Raw genomic sequence first — 24530 nt, forward strand, 5'->3', positions numbered from 1 at the left:
GCTTGCAGAGATTACCGCTGAGAAAAGAAAGGAATGCATCAAACGCAATTTCTGTGGAAGACTCTGACGCCATTTTCGAAGTGGAACCATAGCAGCTGAAAGTTATTTTACAGATGAGACTACAATTAGGCTGGAAACCCCAGAGTGGGCGAGTGTGCCCAGAATAGCTGAGCCGTTTCACACTACGTCCGCCCGAAAAGGTAGGCAAGGTATCGGCGCACAAGCGGTATTCTGTACACAGAAATTACCGACCTTCTTCTATGCAGGGCTCTTTCATTATGTGTTTGTTTTAATGCACGTCAACAGCGTGAAAATGTGAAAAAGTTGTGAAAAACGTTTTCGCACAATCTTGCACCCCTGCATATGCTGGTGTTTACGCTGTCAGAGGGGTGTTTTGTACTCCGCTTTAGACAATATAAATAGAATGCATGCTTTTCAGAAACTATGCTTATTGAGCCAAAATAAATTAGAATGCAACATGTGAGAAGCCAACATCGAGTATCACTGCGGAAAAAGCGAAATTCACCAGGAACAATTTCTTCCACATCTAGTGAACATCATTTCTTGAATGCAAGCACAACAGCTGAAGCTTTTATTACTGATGCGATCAGAACAAGGTCGCAGATGCTAAAAAACGTGCATCTACAGAACAGAACATAAACGGACCGAGATGTTTAACAACACCTCAGTCCGAAAAGGCGTGCTAGTTATCCACACAACAGCAGAATTCAATTTTCTAGGCAGAAATATCGGTATTTTTGTTGTCTCGGGTGTATTTAAACGTTTTTCTCCGTGCTTACCATCAGCAGCACAGCCACACCATTCTGAAAAAATGATGTATAAAAGTAGCAGCGCGCAGTCTTGGTACAGTTGCAGATGCTCCAATGGGATCTGTCAGAGTGGTCATGCTAACATAAGTGACTAGAAAATGCGAATCTGAAACGGGATATTGCTAAACCAGGACATTTTGAGGCACAATTAGCAATAAAGGAACAAGCGTGACGGTCGCACCAAATAAAACAGAGAACAAAATAAATGATCAGGAAAAATTTGTTCCGAGGATTCAAGACACCATTTTCGGAGTGTGAGCTTAACAGCTGAAATTTTGTTTACAGTTCTGAAAAAACTAGGGCGGCAACACCACATCTACAAGACTCTCCCGCCTATAGCATAAAATCACACACCACTTTACCAGTCCTGGTGCACCAAATTGTAGGTTAGGTTTCTGCTTTCAACTGAACCAGAAGACAATTCGGTAGAATGAAAAATACGGAATTCCAGAAGCATTTCACACTGCGCATGTGCCCTGCGCCAAGTCACCAGACCCGCCACCCCATTGCTTCAAAAAATGCAAAGAAAGGGTGTGACGCAGCATTCTTGGTGGTACAGAAGGTGAGGTGGACTGTGAGGATGGTGTTTCTGGCAATGCTAAGGGGAAAATGTTAATCTGAATAGTTAGTTTGCACAAAATGAGTTATTTCAGGCACAAATTCTGAGAAAGTAACTTGGGCGTTGCACGGAGCGATTAGCACTGAGAGAACAAAGGAATTCCTCAAATACAATTGTTTCCAAGATACGAAACGCCCTTTTCTAAATGAAAGTATAACAGCTAAAACTGTTTTTACAGATGATACTGCAACTGGGGCGGAAACTGCAGCGTGGGTGAGTGTGTCCAGAAGACCAGAGCGCTTTGACACTACCTTCACCCCGAAAGGTAAGTTAGGAATCAGCATTCAATCAGAATTCTGTAGCTGCAAATATCGTGTATAATCACACGCCACGGTATTTCAATTTGTGTGTGCGCTTCCGCGACTTCAGAATCGCAGCCATACTATTGTGAAGAGGTAATTGGAGAATAATGGGAGAGGCCTTTGCCCTGCAGTGGGCATAGATAGGCTGGTGATGATGATATTGTGAAGAAGGATGTGAAACAGAGTTGCACGGACAATCGCTGCCCCAGCAGGTGCAACCTTAGGGAATGGGGCAGTGGAGATTCTCAAAATCCGATTTTGACCATGTGAAGTTGATAGGTGCTTTTGCAGAAACTGCGTTTTTGTCTCTCAATTAGTAAAAAATACCTTGCGTGGTGCTTGTGTAAATAGGAAAAAAACTAGAAAGAAATCTAAGAGCAATGCTCGCTATTGATACTAGATGCGATTTCCTGAGTAGACGAATAACAGTTGAAACTCTCCTTATAGATCTGACTTCAACGAAGGCGGAAATAACAGAGCGGAAGAGCGTGTCCGCCAAAGAACATAAAACATCCGAGCCTTTCGAGACGACTACTTTCGCCCCTAAAGGTACGCCCTCATATCAGCATTGAAGCAGAAGTCAATCCTGTATCAAGAAGTCCCTAGACTTCTGATACATCGGGGTATTTCATATTGCGTTTTCGCCCCGAACCACATCACCAGCGTCGCACCCACGTTACAATAATGAATGTGGAAAGGAGTAAAACGTAGAACTACTGCCCCTATACACGCTGCAGTCGACGCTTCGAAAGTGATATTGCTTGTCTTCCGCTCGTTACTAAGTGATTCTTATACATGCGTTTGCAGAAATAGGTGTTTGAGGCAGTGACATTAAGAATGTAACATTCGGGATACTGGCAGAAAATAACACAAAGGAAACAAAGCAATGGAACAAAAGAAATTTCTTCGACAGATAATGGAACCCGTTTTGTAAGTATAAGCATAACAGCTAAAACTTTAGTTACAGATCACACTACAAGTAGGGCGGAAACACCACAGTGGACGAGCGTGTCCAGAGGAGAAGTACAAACAGCAAAGCTGTTTGACACTAATTCCGCCCCAAGAGGTATGCTAGGTACCGCCATTGAACCTTAAATATCCTAAAATATCCTACGCGGTGATATTTCATATTGTGATTGTGCCTAAACGCCATCGCAGTGTCACCAGACAATTGTGAAAAATGATGTGAAAACAAAAATTAGCACAGAGATAAGCTGCTGCTTCCGATGCTGCTGTGACGCGGTGGTCATGGCATTTCTTAAACTCCTCTTGAGGCAATGTGAATCCGATATATGTTTCTGAGAAACTAAGTTTTGAAGCACAAAGAGCGAGAAAGTAACTCTTTCGCGCTCGCAGAGAGAACCGCTGAGAAAACGCAGGATTGCATAAAGTACAGTTTCTTTTGCAGACCCTGGACGCCATTTTCAGAGTGGAACCCTAACAGCGCAAATTTCTTTGCAGATGAGACTAGAAGTAGGGTGGAAACGCCATCGTGGACGAGAGAATCCGGAAGAGCTGAGCCGTTTCACATTACTTCGGCCCCAAAAGGTACACAAGGTATGATGAGTGCTCCACCTGAATCCTGTAAACGGCCATATCCCGCCTTCTCATATGCGTGGCTACTTCATAATGTGTTTGTGCTTCCGCGCATAAGCAGTTCCACCATTACAGTGCCAAAAAGGTGTGAAAATAGTCGTGCGCACATACTTGCTCCTTTACTGATGATGCTGTTGATACTGTGAGAGGGGTGTTTTGTACTCTGCATGAGACCATGTGAAGCGAATACATGTGTTTGCAGAAACTTAGTTTATTGAGCCATGATTTTTAAGATGAAAATCTGTGTGAGCCTCACACCGATTAGCACTGCGAAAACAACGAAATTCACCAGGAATAATTTCTTCTGCAGATGTTGTACGTCATTACTTAGGTGGAAGCACATCAGCTGAACGTTTGTTACTGATGAAATTAGGACTACGGAAATGCTAGAGCAGACGAGCGTTTCGAGGAGAGAACAGAAACCAATCGAGATGTTTAAGAACACCACCGTACCAAAAGTCACGGTAGTTATACGCATATATTTAGAATTTTATTCTCTAGACAGAACATTCGGTATTTTTGATACTACGTGTATTTTTAAATGTGTTTCTTCGTGGACATCATCAGCAGCGCAGCTATACCATTGTGAAAGACAGATGTGAAAAGCTTTCAGAACGCAGTCTTTCGGTACCTGCAGATAAGGTCACGCGCCGTGTGAGATTGGTGGGGCGAACAATATCAGTAACATAGTAACTTGCGTGACGGTCGCATCAAATACAACGGAGAAAACCAAATAAATCATTAAGAAAAATGTCTTCCGCCAATACAAGACACCATTTCCGGAGTGTAAGCATAACAGCGGAAACTTCCTTTACTGTTCAGAAAAAAGGAAGGTGGGAACAGAACACGGGCAAGCCTTTCCGTTGTTAATAAAAAATCAGAGCAGTGCCGCTCTATTACTGCACCAAATGGTATGCTAATTATGTGTTCTTTATTCAACCATAACTCAATTCGGTAGCCTGAAATATCCGGGATTGCGGAAGCATTTCACATTGCGCTTGTGCACCCCGCCTGGTTACCCGACCCGACACAAAATTGCCTAAAAAATGTGGAGAAAGTGTGTGACTCAGAATCGCTCCCGCTAGAGATGGTGAGGCAGACTCTGTGCGAGTGATGTTGCTGACAATCCTGACTTCGCTATCTGAATTTGAGACGTGATTTTGCAGATAGTGAGATGTTTGAGGTACACATAGCGAGAATGTAACTTGCGTGATGCGCGGAGTGATTAGGACTGACGAAACAAAGGAATCTATGAAATACACTTGCTTTTGCAGATACTGGGCGCCAGTTTTGTAATAAAAGCATAATAGCTTAAACTGTCTATACAGATGATGCCACAACTAGGGCGGGAACGCCAGCGGGGGCCAGTGTGTCAAGAAGAGCAGAGCAGTTTGACAGTACCTCCGGCCCAAAAGGTATGCAACTGTCAGCATTGAAGCAGAATTTTGGAGCTGGAAATTGCCTAAACAAACACACTCCGGGGTATTTGACATTGTGTTCACTCATACGCCAAGTCCGCCTCTCCGCTATGCCATTGTAAAGAAGGATGTGAAAAAGTGGCACTGTGATCGCTGCCCCTACAGTCGCTGCCTTGAAGGCTAGGACAGTGGACATACTAAAAACATACTTCTCACAATACGAATTTGTAGGTGCTTATGCAGGAATTACTTTTTTGTGGAAGAAAGTAACTTCCGTGGTGCTCGTATCAATTAGAACAAAAAACAAAGTAATCCATGAAGAGCACTGCTTTCCATTGATACTACATGCGTTTCCTGAGTGGACGAATAACAGTGGAAATTCTTCTTATAGATCTGACTACAACAACGGAGGAAATACCAGAGCGCACGAGCTTGTCCACAAGAGAACATAAAACAGACGAACAGTTTGAGAGTACTTTCGCCAGTAAAGGTAAACTTCCTTTCATTATTCAAGTAGAATTCAATTCTGCATGAGGTGCTTAAAATTCTAATACGTCGGGGTATTTGACATTGGCTTTGCGGCCCACACCACATCACGGCTGCGCCACCCCAGCTTGCAAAAAGTGAAGTGGAAAAGAGTAGACGGCAGAATTGGGATTCTTTTTATGCTGCAGTGGATGCTATGAAAGCGATGTTGCTTACATTCCGCTTCTAACAAAAAGATTCCGATGTGTGTGTTTTCAGAAGCGACGTTTTTCAGGCCCGAAACGTCAGAAAGTAACAATCGCGACGCTCACAGCAATTACCACAAAAAACGAAGCATTGCAATAATAAATGGAACCCATTAAATGGAACCCATTTTGGGAGTGAAAGCGTAACCGCTAAAACTTTCGTTACAGGTAACACAATAAGTATGGCAGAAACAACAGAGTCTACGACTGCGCCCGGAAGAGAATTTAAAACAGAAGAGCCGTTTGACACCACTTCCATGCCAAAAGGTACGCTAGGTATCAGCATTTACTATAATACTGTAGCGTAAATATCCTAACTTAACCTACCCCGGGATGTTTCACATTGTGTTTGCGCTTAAGCCCCACGGCAGTGTCAGCAGCCACTTGTTAAAATGATATGAAACAAAGCACGCGCATATGTTGCTCCTTCCATTGCTGCAGTGGACACGGTGATAATGGTGTTTCTAACACTCCTCTAGAGACATTCTGAATCCCGTACGTGCTTTTGCAGAAACTATGTTTTTAGGCACAAAGAGTGAGAAAGTAACTTCTGTGAACCTCACAGTGATTACTGCTGAGAAAAACGAATGCATCAAACGCAATTTCTTTCGCATATCCGGGATGACATTTTCGGAGTCAAGCCATAACAGCAGTCTCTTTCTTTACAGATGCGACAACAATTACGGTGGAAATGCCAGCCTCGGCGAGCGTGTCAAGAGCTCAGCCGTTTCACACTAATTCCGCCCCACAAGGTCCGCAAGGTATCAGCGCTCTTCCTGAATTCTGTACACCAAAATATCCGCCCTCCACATATATGGGGCTATTTCATAATGTGCTTATGCTTCCGCATCTCGGCAGTGCCGGTATTCCATTCTGAAAAAGTTGTGGCAAAAGTCTTGCACACATACTTGCTCCCGTACCGATGCTGCCGTTGATGCTGTGAGAGGGGTGTTTCGTACTCGCTTGAGACAATGGTAGTCGAATACACGCTTTTCCAGAAACTAAGCTTATTGATCCATAATTAGTAACAATGTAATTTGCGGCAACCTCACACCGATTAGCACTGCGAAAAATACGACATTCTCCAAGAAAACTTTCTTTCAGAGATAGTAAACGTCATTTCTTGATTGGAAGGAGAACAGGGGAACTTTTCTTACTGATCAAATTACAATGACTACAGAAATTCTAGAGTGGACGAGCGTCTCCAGGGGAGAACACAAACCCATCGAGATGTTCCACAACACCTCGGTCCCAAAAGGCACGCTAGTTATCCGTACATGACCACATTTCAATTCTCTCTGCATAAATATTGGTATTTTTAAAACGTCAGGTATTTTTAAATGTGTTTCTCTGTGTATATCATCTGCAGCAAAGCAACAAAATTGTGAATAAAGGACGGGAAAAAGCAGAAGCGCGCAGTCTCGCTGTCCCTACAGGTGCTGCCATGGGCCATGTGAGAGTGCTGTGGCGTACAATCCTGATTAGAAAAGGCGAATATGAAACAAGATATTGCTAAAACTAAGCATTCTGAGACACAATTAGTAACAAAGTAACTTGCGTGAAGGTCGCACCAAATAAAACTGAGAAAACCAAACAAATCATTAGGAAAAATGTCTTCCGCCAATACGAGACACCATTTCCGGAATTGATGCATATAAGCGGAAACTTTGTTTTTTCTTCGCAAAATACGAAGACGGAAAACTCACTCACAAGCCTTTGCTTGTGGGTGCGTCACCACCCCTCATGTAAATCCCTACCCATTCAGGTCTTCGAGGTATTTGTAAATAAATAAAAAAATAAAATCAGAGTGCTGATTAAAACTACTGGTGCACCAAAATGTACGCTAGGTATCTGCTCTGCATTCAACCAGAAGTCAATTCGGTAGCCTGGAATATAAGGAATTCTTGAAGCAACTCCCACGGCGCTTGTGCCCCGCGCCACGTCACCTGACCCGACACCTTATTGCTTAAACAAGTACTGGCAAGGATTGTGACGCGGAATTTCTGCCGCTACAGATGGTGAGGTGGATTCTGCGAGAATATTCCTGACAATCCTGGCGTGAAAATAAGAATCTGATACGTGACTTTACAGAAAATGAGTTATGTGACGCAAAAATAATTAAAAAGTAAAGTGCGTGAGGCGCTAAGCGATTAGCACTGAGAACACAAAGTAATTTATCAAATACAACTGCTTTTGCATATACGAGACGCCATTTCCTGAGTGAAGGCATAACAGCTAAAACTGCTTCTACAGATAATACTGCAGCTGGGGCGGAAACGCCAGCGGGGGCGAGTTCATCAAGAGCAGAGACGTTTCACACTACCTCCATCCCAAAAGGTACGCTAGGTATCAGCATTCAACCGCAATTCCGTAGCCGCAAATATCCTGCCTAAATATACGCCGCAATATTTCACTTTGTGTGAGTGCTTCCGCAACGTCAGCATCGCCACCATACCATTGAGAAGACGCATGTCAAAAAGACGATTGTTGCGCCAACGATCGCTGACGGATGATGACTGCACAAACAGGTGCTGCCTTTGAGACTGTGACATTGGAGACACCTAAAATCGCCTTCTCACAATCTAAACTTGATAGGTGTTTTTGCAGAAACTAACTTTTAAAGCACAATTAGTAAAAAAGTAACTTGCGTGGTACTCGTATGAGTTAAAACAAAAACGAAGGAACCCAAGAAGAGCAATGCTTTCCATTGATACTAGATGCGATTGCCTCAGTGGACGAACAACAGTTGAAACTCTCCTTATAAATACGACTACTATGATGGCGGAAACACCAGAGGGGATGAACATGTCCAGAGAAGAACATTTAACTGGCGAGCCTTTTGAGACTACTTTCACATCTGAAGGCACGCCCTCGCATAAGCATTCAATAAGAATTCAATTCTGTGTCCCGAAGTGCCTGGACCTCTGACACGTCGGCGTATTTCATATTGGTTTGCGCCCCGCACCACATTACCACCTCCACCCACACATTACAAAAACGACTATGGAAAGGAGTAAAACGTAGCATCACCGCCCCTGTGCATGCTGCTGTCGACGCTTCGAAACTGATGTTGCTTGTCCTCCGCATGTGACAAAGTGATTGTTATACGTGCGTTGGCAGAAGTAGGTTTTTAAGGCACCAAAACTCAGAAAGTAACATTCGCGACGCTCGAACCGTATAACCCCGAGAATAAAAAGGAATGCAACAAGAACAATTTCTTTCACAGATACTGGAACTCGCCTTGTGAGTGAAAGCATAACAGCAAAAAATTGTTACAGATACCACTACAAGTACGGCAGAAACACCAGAGTGGAAGAGCGTTTCTGGAAGACAAGTTGAAGCAGCAGAGCAGTTTGACACTACTTCCACCCCAAATGGTATGCTATGTATCATCATTCTACCAAAATACTATAGCCGGAAATATCCTGACTTACTCAACGCTGGGATAGTTCACTTTGTCGTTGTACCTAAATCAGATCGCCAGCCCCAGAACAATACTGTGAAAAATTATGTGAAAAAAAACGAGCACACAGATACGCTGCTCCTTCCAATGCAGCAGTTGATGCCCTGATAATGACGTTTCTTACACTCCTCTTGAGACAATGTGAAATGTGAATCCGATACGTTTTTTTGTATAAACATTGTTTTGAGGCACAAAGCGTGAGAAGGTACCTTCTGTGAAGCTCGCAGGGAGAACCACTGAGAAAACAAAAGAATGCATCACATACAATTTTTTCGCATACCCGGGACGCCATTTTCGGAGTGTAACTATACCAGCAGAAACTTTCTAAAGATGAGACTACAAATAGGGTGAAAGCGCCAGCGTGGGCGAGTGTGTCCAAAACATCTAAGCCATTTCACACTACTTCCGCCCCATAATCTGTTTGTGCTTCTACACTTCAGCAGTGCCGGTATCCCATTGTAAAAAAAAGTTGTGGCAAAAGTCTTGCGCACATACGTGCTCCCGTACCGATGCTGCTGTTGATGCTGTCGGACGGGTGTTTTGTACTCGCTTGAGACAATGTGAATCGAATACATGCTTTTCCAGAAACTAAGTGTATTGATTCATAATTAGTAACAATGTAATTTCCGTTAGCCTCACCCCGATTAGCACTGCGAAAACAATGAAAATCACCAAGAACAATTTCTTCCATAGATAGTGAATGTCATTTTTACTGGAAGTTGAACACCTGAACTTTTCTTACTGATGAGATTACGACTACGGAAATGCTAGAGTGGGCGAGCGTCTCTAGGGGAGAACAAAAACCCACCGGGATGCTCAACAACACCTCCGTCCCAAAAGGCACGCTAGTTATCCCCATCTACCCGAATTGAAATCTCTGGGCAGAAGTATTAGTATTTTTGATACGTCGGGTATTTTAAATGTGTTTCTCCATACACAACATAAGCAGCCCAGCCACACCATTGTCAAAAAAGGATGTGGAAAAGCAGAAGCGCGCAGTCTCACTTTCCCTACAGATGTGGCCGTGGGCCCTGTGAGAGTGGTGGGGCGAACAATCCTCAGAAGATAACGAGAATCCGAAGCAGGATATTGCTAAAACTAAGCATTTTCAGACACAATTAGTAACAAAGTAACTTGCGTGAAGGTCGCACCAAATAAAACTGAGAAAACCAAACAAATCATTAGGAAAAGTGTCTTCCGCCGATACAAGACACCATTTCCGGAATTGAAGCATATAAGCGGAAACTTTGTTTACAGTTCAGAAAAAATGACGGCGGGAACTCCACAAGGGCAAGCCTTTGCCACAGAACCAACATAAAATCAGAGTGCTGTTTAAATATACTGGTGCACCAAATGGTACTCTAGGTATCTGCTCTGCATTCATTCAGAACTCAATTAGGTAGCGTGAAATATAGAAAATTTCTGAAGCGATTCACACGGTGCTTGTGCCCCACGCCAAGTCACCTAAACCGGCACCCCATTGCTTACAAAAACTACGGATAAAGGTTGTGATGAAGAATTTCTACTGCTACAGATGGTGAGGTGGACTCTGTGAGATTGGTGTTGCTGACACTCCTGGCGTGAAAATGTGAATCTGATGCGTGATTTTGCAGAAAATGAGTTTTTTGAGCAAACATAATGAGAACGTAACGTTCCTGGGGCACGGAGCGATTAGCACTGCGAAACCAGGAAAATTTATCAAATAAAATGGCTTTCATAGATACAGGACGCCGATTTGTTAGTGAAAGCATAACAGATAAACTGTTTTTACAGATGATACCGCAACCGGGACGCAAGCGCCAGCGGGAGCGAGTGTGTCAAGAAGAGCAGAGCTGTTTGACACCACCTCCAACACAAATGGTACTCTAGATATCAGCATTCAACCAGAATTTTGAAGTTTCAAATGACTTAAGTACTCATATTACGGGTAATTGACATTGTGTTGGCGCTTGAGCCAGTTACGGATCGCCGCCATGCCATTGTGAAGACGAATCTGAAAAAGTAGCAAGGAATACCGCTGCCCTGAAAGCTGGGACAGTGGAGATACTAAAAACTCGCTTTTGGACATGCGAATTGAGTAGGTGTTTCTGTAGAAACTACGTTTTTGAGGCACAAGTATTAAAGAAAAGGAAGATCAAACTAATGCGTACGACTTGAATGTAGCGAAGCTGTACGCCACAGTAGCGTTGTTACCCTGTTTCTGCCTCACGGCATTGTCTTAGCATCACCGCAAAACGACAACCCACAGATGGATGTTCGTCTTCCTCTATCGCACACGGTTCAGCGCCGCTCGTGGCCTTCGTTCGTGCTGCGCGCTTATCGTGGCGGCCTCTTCGGCTTCCTCCTCCACGTCCCGCGCACCCGTCTCTCGCACGTCTCCTTTCCCTCCTCTCGTAACTCCTTCCTGACGCCTATCTCACTCCGTTACCGGCCGTTGGTGCGAGCGGGCGCTTGCAGAAGGGAGTGTGGTCTGACCTCTAGCACTCAAGGGCAAAACTGGTCACCCCGCGAAGACTGCCATGGGTAGCGTTCTATAGTATGCGCTACAAAAGTGATTTGCGTCGTGCTCCTATCAATCAGAACAAAAATACAAAGGAATTCATCATGAGCAATGCTTGCAATTGGCAATAGATGGAATTTTGGGAGTAGACGAATAAAGTTCGAACTTTTTTCATAGATCTGACTACAACGACGGTGGAAACGCCAGAGGAAATGAGCGTGTCCAGAAAATAACAAAAAAACCCCGAGCCGTGTGAGACTACTTTCGCCCATTGAAGTACACTTCCTTTTAAAATTCAAGTAGAATTCAATTCTGTAGCCAGAAGTGAGTGAAAATTTGACACGTCGGGGTATTTCACATTGGCTTTGCGCCCCCACCACACATCATCGCTCCACCTCCCCACTTTGCAAAAAGGGATTTGGAAAAGTGTAGAACGCAGAATGGGGACCATTTCAATGCTCCAGTGGAAGCTTCGAAAGCAATGTTGCTTACACTCCGCTTCTGTCAAAATGATTCTGATACGCGTGTTTTCAGAAACAAAGTTTTTGAGGCCCACAAAGTCAGAAAGCAACATTCGGGACACTCCCAGCGATTATCACGAACACAAACTCAGTGCAAACACCTCAATCTCTTCCACACATAATGAAACCCATTTTGGAAGGGAAAGCATAGCCGCTAGAACTAACTTCCGTTACAGATCACACAACAAGTAGGGCCGAAACACTAGAGTGGACGAGCGCGTGCAGACGAGAATTTGGAACAGCAGAGCTGTTTGACACCAGTTCCACGCCACAAGGTAGGCTAGGTATAAGCATTTTACTATAGTACTGTAGCCTTAAATATCCTGAGTTAACCCACGCCGGGATAATTCACATTGTGTTTGCGCTTAAGCCCCATCGGCAGCGTCGCCACCCACTTGAGAAAAATGATGTGAAACAAAGTAGCACATACATATGCTGCTCCTTCCAATGCTGCAGTGGACAAGGTGATAATGGCGTTTCTTACACTCCTAAGAGACGATGTGAATCCCATACGTGATTTTGCATAAACTAAGTTTTGAGGCAAAAAGAGTGAGAAGGTAACTACTGTGAAGTTCACGGTGATTACCGCTGAGAAAAACGCATGCATCACATACAATTTCTTTCGCAGACCCGGGATGTCATTATCGGAGTCAACGCGTAACAGCAGTCTCTCGATGATGATGATGGTTGGATGTTTATGGCGCAAGGCCAACTGGGGCAAAGAGCGCAAAAACAATAGTCATATATGAGGGGTGAAACCTTAAAAACTAAGTAAAGTCAGCAAAAACAAAAGTGAAATTACATAAACGACAATGAGCATGGCTGGTGTATAGGGCCAGATTTCATGATGCGTGATAGAAAATGAGGTTTAAAAATTTGACGTCTAACAAATACTCAAACACACGTTTCACAGAAACAATGGCATCGTCACCTAGAAAAAACGATGGATGTAGGGGAATATGTTGTCTGTAGAGTTCTCTGAAGTGTTTGTGTCGTGTTGTGTGAAGTGCCTTGCATGTGATTAGTATGTGCACTACGGATAGGGCCTCTCCGCACCTGCTGCACTGGGGTCTAGAAGATCCCGTCAGCAGATACGAGTGCGTCGCATGGGTGTACCCTATCCGTAGCCTACCCAAGGCGACTTGATTGATTGATTGATTGATTGATTGTAGGGGTTAATGCGCCGACGCAACGCAGGCGATGAGGCGCGCCGTAGCGGAGGGCTCCGGATTAATTTTGACCACCTGGGGATCTTTAACGTGCGCCGAAATCTCGTACACACGGGCGTTTTTGCTTTTCGCCTCCATCAGAAAAGCGGCCGCCCCGACCCAAGGCGACTTCCGTGTGTCTGTTGTGTGAGTCAGCTGTGTACCATCCCAAGCGTGGCTTTATTACATGTAGTTTGTTGTCTGTCTGTTCGTCCCAGTGTGTTTGCCATGTTCTGCGCAGGTGTTGTCTTATGTGTGGCTTGAGGTCTGTGTAAGGTAGTGTTGTTATGTCTACTGTGTTTCGGAGTGCAGCATTGGCGGCCATTTCATCCGCCAGTTCATTTCCGCCGATGCCAGAGTGGCCTGGCACCCAACACACAGTCACCTCAAGGTTTGAAGAATATGCCAGCACAATTGATTTCACGACAAATTTAACTACATGGTTTTTCGAGGACTCTCCGGATGACAATGTACGGACGATACTCAGAACAGCAGTCTCTTTCTTTACAGATGAGACCACAAATAAGGTGAAAACGCCACCATGGGCGAGTGTGTCAAGAGCTGAGCCGCTTCACACTACTTCTGCCCCACAACGTTCGCAAGGTATCACCGCTCTTCTGAATTTTGTACGCTAAAATATCCGGCCCTCTCATAAGTGGAGCTATTTCATAAAGTTTCTGTTCTTCCGCACGTCAGCAGTGCCGACATCCGATTGTGAAAAAGTTGTGGCAAAAGTCTTGCTCACATACTTGCTCCCCTACCGATGCTGTTGTTGATGCTGCGAGAGGGGTGTTTTGTACTCGCTTAAGACATTGTGAATCGAATACACGCTTTTCCAGAAACTAAGCTTGTTCATCCCTAATTAGTAAGAATGTAATTTCCGTGAACCTGACACCGATTAGCGCTACTAGAGTGGACAACTTAGAATAGAAACGCTAGAGTGGACAAGCACCTATAGGTGAGAACATAAAGCGACAGAGATGTTTAACAACACCTCGTTCCCAAAAGGCGCGCAAGTTATCCGCATATAACCGCAATTCTATTCTCTAGGCAGAAATATTGGTATTTTTGATACGTCGGGTATTTGTAAATGTGTTTCATAATGCATATTATCAGCAGCCTAGCCATACCATTGTGAAAACAGGATGTGGAAAAGCAGAAGCACTCAGTCTTGCTGTCCCTTCAGATAAGGCCACGGGCCCTGTGAAAGTGGTGTGGCGAACAATACTGACTAGAAAATGCGAATCTGAAACAGGGTACTGCTAAAACTAAGCATTTTGAGACACAACTAGTAACAAAGTCACATGCGTGGCGGTCGCACCAAATAAAACTGAGAAAACCAAACAAATTATTGATAGAAAAGTCTTCCGCCAATACTAGACACCATTTCCCGAATTGAAGCATATAAGCGGAAAATTTGTTTACAGTTCAGAAAAAACGAAGGCGGGAACGCAACACGGACAAGCCTTTGCCGCAGAACCAATCTGAAATCAGAGTGCTGCTTAAACCTACTGGTGCACCAAATGTTACGCTAGGTATCTCCTCTCAATAGAACCAGAAGAAGATTCGGTAGCCTGGACAATCAGGAATTACTGAAGCCTTTCACACTGCGCTTGTGCCCCGCGCCATGTCACCAGACGTGGCAACCCGATGCTTCAAAAATGGGAACAAAGGGTGTGACGCAGAATTGCTGCCACTACAGATGGTGAGGTAAACTCTGAGGATGGTGTTTCTGACAATCCTGAGGGGAAAATGCTAATCTGATACGTGATTTCGCAGAAACTGAGTTATTTGAGCGACAAATAAAGAGAAAGTAACGTGGGTGAGGCTCGGAGCAATTAGCACTGAACACTAAAAGGAATTCATCAAATACAACTGCTTTGGCAGATACCAGACGCCATTTCCTGAGTGAAGGCATAACAGCCAAAACTGTTTCGACAGATGGTACTGCGTCTGGGGCGGAAGCACCTGCGGTGGCGAATTTGTCAAGAGCAGAGCCATTTGACTCTACTTCCACACTAAAAGGTAAACTACGTATCAGCATTCAACAACAATTCTGTAGCCACAAACATCCTGACTAATCATAGGCAGCAATATTTCACTTTGTGTGTGCGTTTCCGCGATGTCAGAATCGCCGCTACACCATTGAGAAGAAGCATGTCAAAAAGACGATCGTTGGTCCAATGATCGCTGACGGGCGATGGCTGCCGCAACACGTGCTGCCTTCAAGACTGTGACAATGGAGACGCTTATAATCACCGTTTGAAAATTTAAACTTGATACGTGCTTTTGTAGAAACTAACTTTTTGAGGCACAATTAGTAAAAAAAGTAACTTGCGTGGTGCTAGTAAGAATTAGAACAAAAAACAAAGACACCCATCAAGAGCAATACTTTCCATTGTTACTAGATGCGATTTTCTCAGTGGGAAAATAAGATTTGAAACTGTCCTTATAGATATGACTACAATGATGGCGCAGACACCTGAGCGGATGAGTGTGTCCAGAAAAGAACATAGAACAGCCTAGCCGTTTCAGACTACTTTTGCCTCTAAAGCTAAGCCCTCGTATAAGCATTCAAGGAGAATTCAGTTCTGTTTCCTGAAGTGCCTAGACCTCTGATACGTCGGGGTTTTTGACATTGTATTTTCGCCCCGCATGACATCCCCAGATTCTCAGCCACATTACAATAATGGCTGTGGAAAGGAGGGGAACATAGCATCACCGCTCCTATGCATGCTGCAGTTCAAGCTTTGAAAGTGATGTTGCTTGTCCTCCGCTTGTGACTAAGTGATTCTTATACGAGTGGTTGCAGAACTGGGTTTTTGAGGTACGAACACCCAGAAAGTAACATTCGGGTGCTATAACACTAAGCACAAACGAATGGAAGCAGAACAATTTCTTCCGCAGATAATGAAACCCATTTTGTAAGTGAAAGCGTAGCGGCTAAAACTTTCGTTACAGACCGGACTACAAGTGGGGCAGAAACACAACAGTGGACGAGCATTTCTAGAAGAGAAGTTGAAACAGCAGAACAGTTCGACAGTACTTCCTCCCCAAATGGTACGCTATGTACCATCATTTAACCATAGTACTGAAGCCGGAAATATTCTGACTTATACAACGCGGGGATAGCTCAGTTTATCGTTGTACTTAAACGAGACCTCCAGCGCGACCACCCAACTGTGAAAAAATTATGTGAAAAAAAAGGTGCACAAAGATATGCTAATCCTTCTAATGCTGCAGTTGATGCGCTGGTAATGGCGTTTCTTACACTCCTCTTGAGACAATGTGAATCCGATACATGCTTTTGTAGAAACAATGTTTTGTTGCACAAAGAGTGAGAAACTAACTTCTGTGAAGCTCGCAGGGATTAGCGCTGAAAAACCAAAGGAATGCATCAAATACAGTTTTTTTTGCCCACCCTCTACGCCATTTTCTTAGTGGAACCATAACCGCAGAAACTTTCTTTAAGGACGAAACTACAATTAGGGTGGAACCGCCAGCGTGGGCGAGTGTGTCCAGAACATCTGAGCCACTTCACACTACTTGCGCCCCAAAAAGTACGCAAGGTATCAACAGTCAACCTGAATTGTGTACACAGAAGGAACCGGCCTTGTCATATGCAGGGCTCTTTCATGGAGTGTTTGTGCTTCCCCACGTCAGCAGTTCCACCATCAGATTGTGAACAAGTTGTGGAAACAGTCTTGCGTACACACTTGCTCCCCTACCGATGCTGCTGTTGATGCCGGGAGAGGGTTTTTTTTGTGCTCTGATTAAGGCAATACGAATCGAGTGCATGCTTATGGAGACACTGTGTTTATTGAGCCAAAACTGGTAAGAACGTAATTTGCCTGAAGCGCACATTAATTAGCACTGAGACTAAACACGAAATTCACCAAGACCAATTTCTTCCAGACATTGTGAATGTGATTTCTTGAATTCAAGCATAACAGCTGAAACGTTCCTTACTGATGAGACTGAAACAAGTGCGGAAACGCCAGAGTAAACGAGCGTCTGCAGGAGAGAACATAAAACAACCACTCTATTTACCACTAACTCGAGCCCAAAAGACTTCCCAGTTGTCCGCAAGAAACCAGAATTCAATTATCCAGACAAAAACATCGGTAAATTATACATCAGTATTTTTAAATGTATTTCTTCCTGACGAACTTCAGTAGCCCAGCTACACCATTGCGAAAAAAGATGTGCAAACACAGTGGTGCGGAGACATTCTGCCCCTACAGAAATGGTGCAGTGATCGCTCTGATGGCGTATGGCTAACAATCCGGAGTAGAAATGTGAATATAAAACACGATTTCACTGACACCAATTATTTTAAGGCAAACTTGTTAACAAAGTAAGTTGAGTGATGGTCGCATAAAATAGAACTGAGAAAACCACAAAATTTATTAGGAGAAATGTCTTTTGTTAATACTAGACGCTATTTCCAGAGTGGAAACATAACAGCGGAAGCTTTGTCTACACTTCAGAAAAAACGAGGGCGGGAAAACCACATAGACAAGACTTTCTCGCAGATAACACAAAATCACAGAGCAGTTTACCACTACTGGTACGCCAAATGGTACGCTAGGTATTTGCTCTACATTCAACCAGATGTCAATCTGATAGCCTGAAATATCTGCAATTGTTGAAGCATTTCACATCGTACTTGTGCCCTGTACGACGTCACCAGACCCGAAACATATTGACTAAAAAAAATGTGGAGGAAGGGTGAACTGCAGAATTTCTGCCGCGAGAGGTGGTGAGGTAGATTCTGTGAGAGTGGTGTTGCTGACAATCATGACGTGAAAATGTGAATTTGATACGTATTTTGCAGAAAATTAGTTATTTGAGACACAAATTATGAGAAAGTAACTTGCGTAACGCGTGGAGTGATCACCACTGAGAAAACAAAGGGATGTAGCAAATATAAATTCTTCCTCAGATACAGGATCTCAATTTCTGAGTGAAACTATAACCGCTAAAACTTTCTTTACAGATGAGACTACAACGAGGATGGAAACGCTAGCATTGGCGGGTGTGTCCAGAAGAGCCGAGCGGATTCACACTACTTCCGCCCCAACAGGTACTGTAGGTATATGCATTCAACCAGAATACTTTACCCGGAAATATCCTGACTGGCCATACGTGGGATATTTTACATTGTGTTTGCGCTTCCGCCACACTATAGCAGCGCCACACCATTGTAAAAAAGGGTGTGAGACGGTGTACAACGAATGATCGCTCACCTACAGATCCTGCCTTGTAGGCTGCAAGAGGGGAGGGGCTTAGAGTCCCGTTTTGACTATGTAAAGTTCCTACGTGCTTTTGCAGAAGCTACGTTGTTAAGGCACAATCAGTAAAAAGCAAATTTCATGGTGCTGTTACTAGCTAGCACAGAGAACCAAAGATATCCACCAAGAGTTAAGCTTTCCATTGATACTGGAAACCATTTCCTGTGTGGACGAATAACAGTGGAAGCTTTCCTTCTAGATGTGAATACAATGACGGCAGAAACACCAGAGTTGGTGAGCGTGTCCAGAAGAGAATATAACACTGCCGAGCTGTTTGAGACTACTTTCACCCCTAAAGGTATGCTTGGTAATACCATTCAACCAGAATTCAACTATGTAGCCAAAGATGCGTGGAATTCGAATACTACGGGACATTTCACATGAGGCTTGCGCTCCAAAACCACATCACCAGGTCCGCCACCCACATTGAAGAAAGGAATGTGGAAAAGTGTAGAACGCGAATTGGTGCCGCTACCCATGCTGGTGTCGACGCTTTGAAAGTGATGTTGATCACACTTCTCTTGTGACAAGGGTGATTTGTAATTGTAAAGTAAAGTGACAAAACGTACGTTCGCATAAACGGAGTTATTTTGGCACTAAAAGTCAAAAAGTAACTTTTGGAACGCTCTCAGAGAGTAGCACTCAGAGAAAAAATGAATGGAACAAGAATACCTTCTTCCACAGATACTGGAACCCATTTTGTAAGTGGAAGCATAACAACTGAAACTTTCTTTACAGATCAGGCTTCAAGTAGGTCGGAAACACCAGAGGGTACGACCATTTCCAGGAGAGATCTTGCAGAGCTGTTCGCAACTACTTCTGCCCCAGAAGGTATGCTAGGCATCAGCATTCAGCTGTACTTCTGTGGCCGGAAATGTCCTGACAACTCAAATGCGGGGGTATTGCCCATTGGATTTCTGTTTCTGCCGTGTCGTAGCGCCGCAATGCCATTGTAAAAAAGGATGTGAAAAGTAGTAGCACGCAGGATCGCTGTCCCTACAGATTCTGCCTTGGAGGCTGCGGGAGTGCTGATGTTTAATATCTGGTTTTGACAATGTGAATATCATACGTGCTTTTGTTAAAAATATTTTAGGCACTTTTTGTTAAAAATAACTTCCGTGGCGCTCGCCTCAATTACAATAGAGACGGCAAAGGAATTCATCAAGAGCAATGCTTTCCACGAATTATCTATGCGAGTTCCTGAGTGTAAGAATAACAGTTGAAACCCTCCTTACTGATGGGACAACTAGGGCGGAAACAATAGAGCGGATGAGAGTGTTCGGAAAAGAACATAATACAACCGAGCTGATTTAGACTGCTTTCTTCCCTAAATGTGGTCTTGCTATCCGCATTTCACCAAAATTCCATTCTGTAGCAGGAAATACCTTGACTTCTGATACGTTGCTATATTTAAAATTGGGATTTCGCACCACACCCAGTCACCAGCTCCTCCCTCCCCCCACATTGCAGAGTGGAATGCGTAAAAGAGTAGAACACCGAATTTCGGCTCCTCTACATGCTGGAGTAGGCGCTATGAAAGCGAAAGTGATCTTGCCTAAACTCCGGTAGCGATAATTTGAATCTGATACTTTGATTTGCAGAAACAGAGTTAGTGAGGCACAAACTGTAATAACGTACCTTTCGGGATGCTCGGAGTGATTAGCACTGAGATAACGAAGAAATGCACAAAGAACAATTTTTTCCACAGAAAATGGAACACTTTTTCAAACTGGAAGCTTAACACCTGAAACATTCATTACAGCTCACACTACATGTAGGGCTTAAGCACCAGCATGGAAGAGCGTGTCTGGAAGAGAACTTAAAACAGCAGAACAATTTAACACTACTTCCACCCCAAAAGCTTCACTAGGTATCAGTATTCAATTATAGTACTGTAGCCGGAATATCTAGACTTATCATACGTAGCGATATTTCCCTTTGTATTTGCGCTTAAGCCACATCAGCAACGTCACCATCCTATTCCGAAATCTGATGTGGAAAAAAGTGGCACACATATAAGCTGCTGCTTCCGATTCTGCAGTCGACGCAGGGAGAGTGGAGTTTCTTACACTCTGCTTGATACAATGTGAAGCTGATAGGTGCCATAGCACAAACTAAGTTTTCAGTAGAAATAGTAAAAACGAAACTTGCGTGACGCTCGCAGCGATTACCACTGAAAAATATTTTTTCCTCAGATACTGGAGCCCATTTTCTGAGTAGAACCATAACAGCTGAAACTTTCTTTACAGATGAGAGTACAACAGGGGTCGAAACGCCAACACGGGCGAGTGTGTCCAGAAGATCCGAGCCGTTTGACTCTACTTCCGCGCCAACAGGTACGTTAGGTATCTGCATTCACCAGAATACTGTAGGCGGAAATATCATGACTCCCCATACGCAGGGACATCTCACCTTGTGTTTGCGCTTCCGCCACATCGCAGCGGCGCACACCATTGTTAAAATGTATGTGAAAAAGGGTAGCACACAGGATCGCAGCCCCTACAGATGCTTTAATGGAGGCTTGGAAAGTGGTCATACCTGAAATACGCTTTTGACAATGTGAATCTGATACATGTTTCTGCAGAAACTAGTGAAACAGCGCGATGGCTGGGTAGCGAGCGCCCAATGACAGTAGTAGTCGGAGTGCTTCGATTAAACCAAGTTTAACAATGCGCAGAATTGTTAAGGAAAGTAGGCAGTGTGTTCGGATGATGTGAAGGATTGTGTTATGGAATGAGCTTAGTGCAGTTTGTTCTTGTTATAGTTTTTTGGGGTGCGGAGGGAAGATGGATAATGAGAGAAGTATTTTTTATTGGTGAGATTTGCTCCTACCTAAAGAGAGCCTTGTTACTCCAACATTAGAGTATACTGAAGATACAGCGGCTGCCGTAATAACACGACGAAGTTAGAAGAATTATATTTGAAAAGGCAACGGCTGAGGGATTCTAAGTGCGCAAAGTAAACATCTTACTTCGGGCAATTGTCTGGGTGCGTTTTTCTATTGGCTGATGCTTTGAAAGGTGACCCCTAGAGTAGTATGTAAATTGTTCTTGGTAGACCGGGTCATAAAGGCGCAGGATTGTTGACGAGAATAGCTCCTGCCTGTCAGTGAGAAATAGCATGGACCGCCAAGGTTATACCAGTTGCCAGAAATAGGACAACTTACTTATCAGTTTCGTTGTAATACCTAACCTCGTAACCCAACGTTCTATTTTTATTGTATCCTAGATGAAGTAGTGTATCCAAGAACTTCGTCCGGAATGCTTTGGAAAAGTGAACGGAGTGGTGGAAACTGTTTGTGTAGGCGACCTCTTCAACTCAAAGTGTTAATAATTTCCAGAGTTTCAGATATACCAGCTGCAACTCATTTTAAAGGTTGTCAACCCGCGAAGAAAACGTCAAAGCTGCAAACTGATTCTACAAATGAACGTGCACCAACAGCGATACGTGTTACTATTGGTGCCCTGAGGGGTACGAAGTATTCAGTTTGGTTCCAGCTACTAAAAAGGCAGAAGCTTAGAATAGAGCGATAGGTTTTGACGTTAGCCCCATGAAAAGTGCAATTTTCCGAGATTTATTAAATCTCATCTGCTATTACTTCATTATGCACTCCAGTAGTTGCAAGAATTTTACCTTCCGCAAAGCATTATTTTCATACACCGCAGATATGATTAGCAAACTCTGAGAAGGCTAAACCTTCACAGTTAAGATTAAAACAGGACTGCCTCTAAGGCGGAGATGTCTCTCAGCCCTCCGCACCCGTACAAAACTACTCCCAACACACTGTTTTTGCTGACGCATCTCGTTTTAAATGCAGAGCATTTCAGTAACTCACGATGTCACCCGCGTTTACGTCCTTCGTAGTCCGCACCGTCGTTGTCCGCACCCCTCCCCCTACACTATATATAAAAAAATAGTATCCGGCGCCTGGTTTCGATCCCTCGACCCTGCGGGCGGAACGCAATGTACATGGTGCACTACCCACTGCGCCACAAAGCCGACACAGAATTGAACGCTACGAACGCGCCTTATATCCTTGACTCATTCAAACTACGTCAAGAAGCTGTTGATACAACGCATTCACTACCACCAACTCCTCAAACACTAAACGTTAACGCAATACACCCACCCCCTATGCGACGCATTTACTCGAGTCGCCCTCGCGGGGAGATTTTATTTTCTACTTCAACACTGCCAGTTCCTCCTTGTGTTCTTTGCTGTTGTCAATTGTACAAGCGTACTTTAACATCTGCTTTTTTCACATAAAATATGACCCGTATTGGAGTCCACTGGCTAAGGCATTTTGCTAGAGAGCCAAAGGATGCGAATTCAATCCCGGCCGCAATTTATGCTTTTCTGATGGAAGCAAAAAGCGAAAACACCCATGTGGCAAGATGTCTGCGCATGTTAGGCACCCCACGTGGCCAAAGTTGATTCGGAGTGTTCATCTACGGCGCGCCTTGGATCCAAGGTTCAGCTTCGCACTGTAAATGTGCACGGTAAAAATGTGCTTAGTTAAGGAGGCTGACTTCCCTGATTAGCAGAACTTCTCTTATTTCCGCGAGTACTGCCTTTGACAGTGTGTACTTTGGGCGTAGCCTGAGGTAAATGCGCTAGTGGCTTCTATATTCCAGATTAGCTTTTTGTGAGAATGCACACTTGAGGGGTTTTCTACTTGCAAGTGATCCTCACTGCGCAAGCGAAATGCATTGTTTACTATTCCTGCTAGGGTAGAGAACGCAGGAAACTGAAAATGTAGCAATAATGGGTTTTATATACCCAAAATTAGCTTCAGCGACCGGCAAGAAAATGACACAAAAATTATCCAGGCTACATATCCGGATGATCACCATACAAATTATGCCCACTTCTTCTACTTTTGTATATATTATGCCGATGGACTTGTTTGCCATTATTGGGGTAGCCAAAGTGAAGCCCATGAAACCAAATTGAAGCCGAAAAAAACCTGAAGCGAATCAGCTGCTCCTTGAGTGCTATGCAGACGAGCTCTTCGCGTATGGCAGCACAATAAGGTATTAGTTCTTTCTTGTGATCTGGCAACATGGTCGCACTGGTAATTCTGTACCCGTGATAATGAGAAGCAGGAAAGCAGGATGGAAATGGGGATCTTGCCGCAACACAATGCTCACAAAGAACAAGAAAAAATGCCAGAAAGCACACATTCTTCATAGGATGTCAGAAGAGTACCTTAGAATAATACAGCTAGTCGCCTGCATTCCACGTGACCGCTCCTCGCTTCATTACCCGTACATTCCTCGTTCTACCGCAACTTGGCAGCTGTTCACTGCAATATAGCATGGTTGCGTGAGTGGGAATGGCAGTTGTGATCCTGGCTGTGCCTTTCAAGCACCGTACCATAGAGGTGACATCGCTGATTCTCACAATAGCAAGCTGCCATGACAGTGTCATACAAAATTTGTGTGGTTTTTGCTTGTTGGCAGGACAGAGAGCTCTGTAGTTGCCTGCGCTGTGCCCCAGGACCTTACATTGCGGCGTAAAGACTGCAAAAGGTTTTTCCCAACAGGCCTACGCGTCTTAGCGTCGTACCAGCCGGGTGCGCGTGATAACGCTAAAAAAGATTGGCACTGAGTCGACAATAATGACAGAAAATCAGGTCACCCTAGTTTATTAAACATTATACCAGAGCAACGCATTATTTAAAAAAGAGACGGCAAATAAAGGCTCCTACGATGTCATTATTTTTTTGCATTATGTAGGTTGCCGTCAATTAAGGACCAGCTGCAAGCTGAGCTCAAAGGAGCTTGCCCTCTTTATAGTAGAATATTTTGTGATGTATTCGTGTTGTAATTAACAACGTTCTACCAAGTGTCGTTGTGGTGCAGGTGTTAAAATGTAGCTCACGAAGTTTTATGCCATAATCGGTTCTTCCCTTCGTGCTTGTCTAAAGTACTATGTACGCCTTCGTTCAAGAATGCGAAAGAACTCGTTTTAACTACTTCTATGTGTCCCTCAAAAGGGTACTTCACAGGTTTTGCGGCCGCCTTTAGCACTTTGAATTGAAAGTTA

General features: G+C 44.0%; 1 protein-coding gene and 1 long non-coding RNA gene across 2 annotated transcripts in view; both read left to right on the forward strand.

Annotated features, from left to right (window-relative positions):
• The first annotated feature begins 1629 nt into the window (after positions 1–1629).
• The window catches only part of LOC144158802 (chitin deacetylase 7-like), a 194240-nt gene continuing 171339 nt past the window's right edge, over positions 1630–24530 (forward strand). The window contains exons 1-6 of the mRNA XM_077689950.1: positions 1630–1714; positions 3213–3308; positions 18188–18274; positions 18682–18780; positions 19221–19313; positions 20732–20818. Coding sequence (XP_077546076.1) covers positions 18205–18274; positions 18682–18780; positions 19221–19313; positions 20732–20818 — 349 coding nt within the window. The 5' untranslated portion in view covers positions 1630–1714; positions 3213–3308; positions 18188–18204. The remainder of the gene's footprint in view (positions 1715–3212; positions 3309–18187; positions 18275–18681; positions 18781–19220; positions 19314–20731; positions 20819–24530) is intronic.
• On the forward strand, positions 5172–6254 carry LOC144157812 (uncharacterized). The gene is made up of 3 exons (XR_013319873.1): positions 5172–5255; positions 5665–5763; positions 6165–6254. It is a non-coding gene; the product is annotated as an uncharacterized LOC144157812 (long non-coding RNA).

Source organism: Haemaphysalis longicornis, unplaced genomic scaffold (assembly GCF_048455015.1).
Source record: "Haemaphysalis longicornis isolate Haplotype H1 unplaced genomic scaffold, Haemaphysalis longicornis Haplotype H1 scaffold_10, whole genome shotgun sequence".
Classification (NCBI taxonomy): Eukaryota; Metazoa; Arthropoda; class Arachnida; order Ixodida; family Ixodidae; genus Haemaphysalis; species Haemaphysalis longicornis.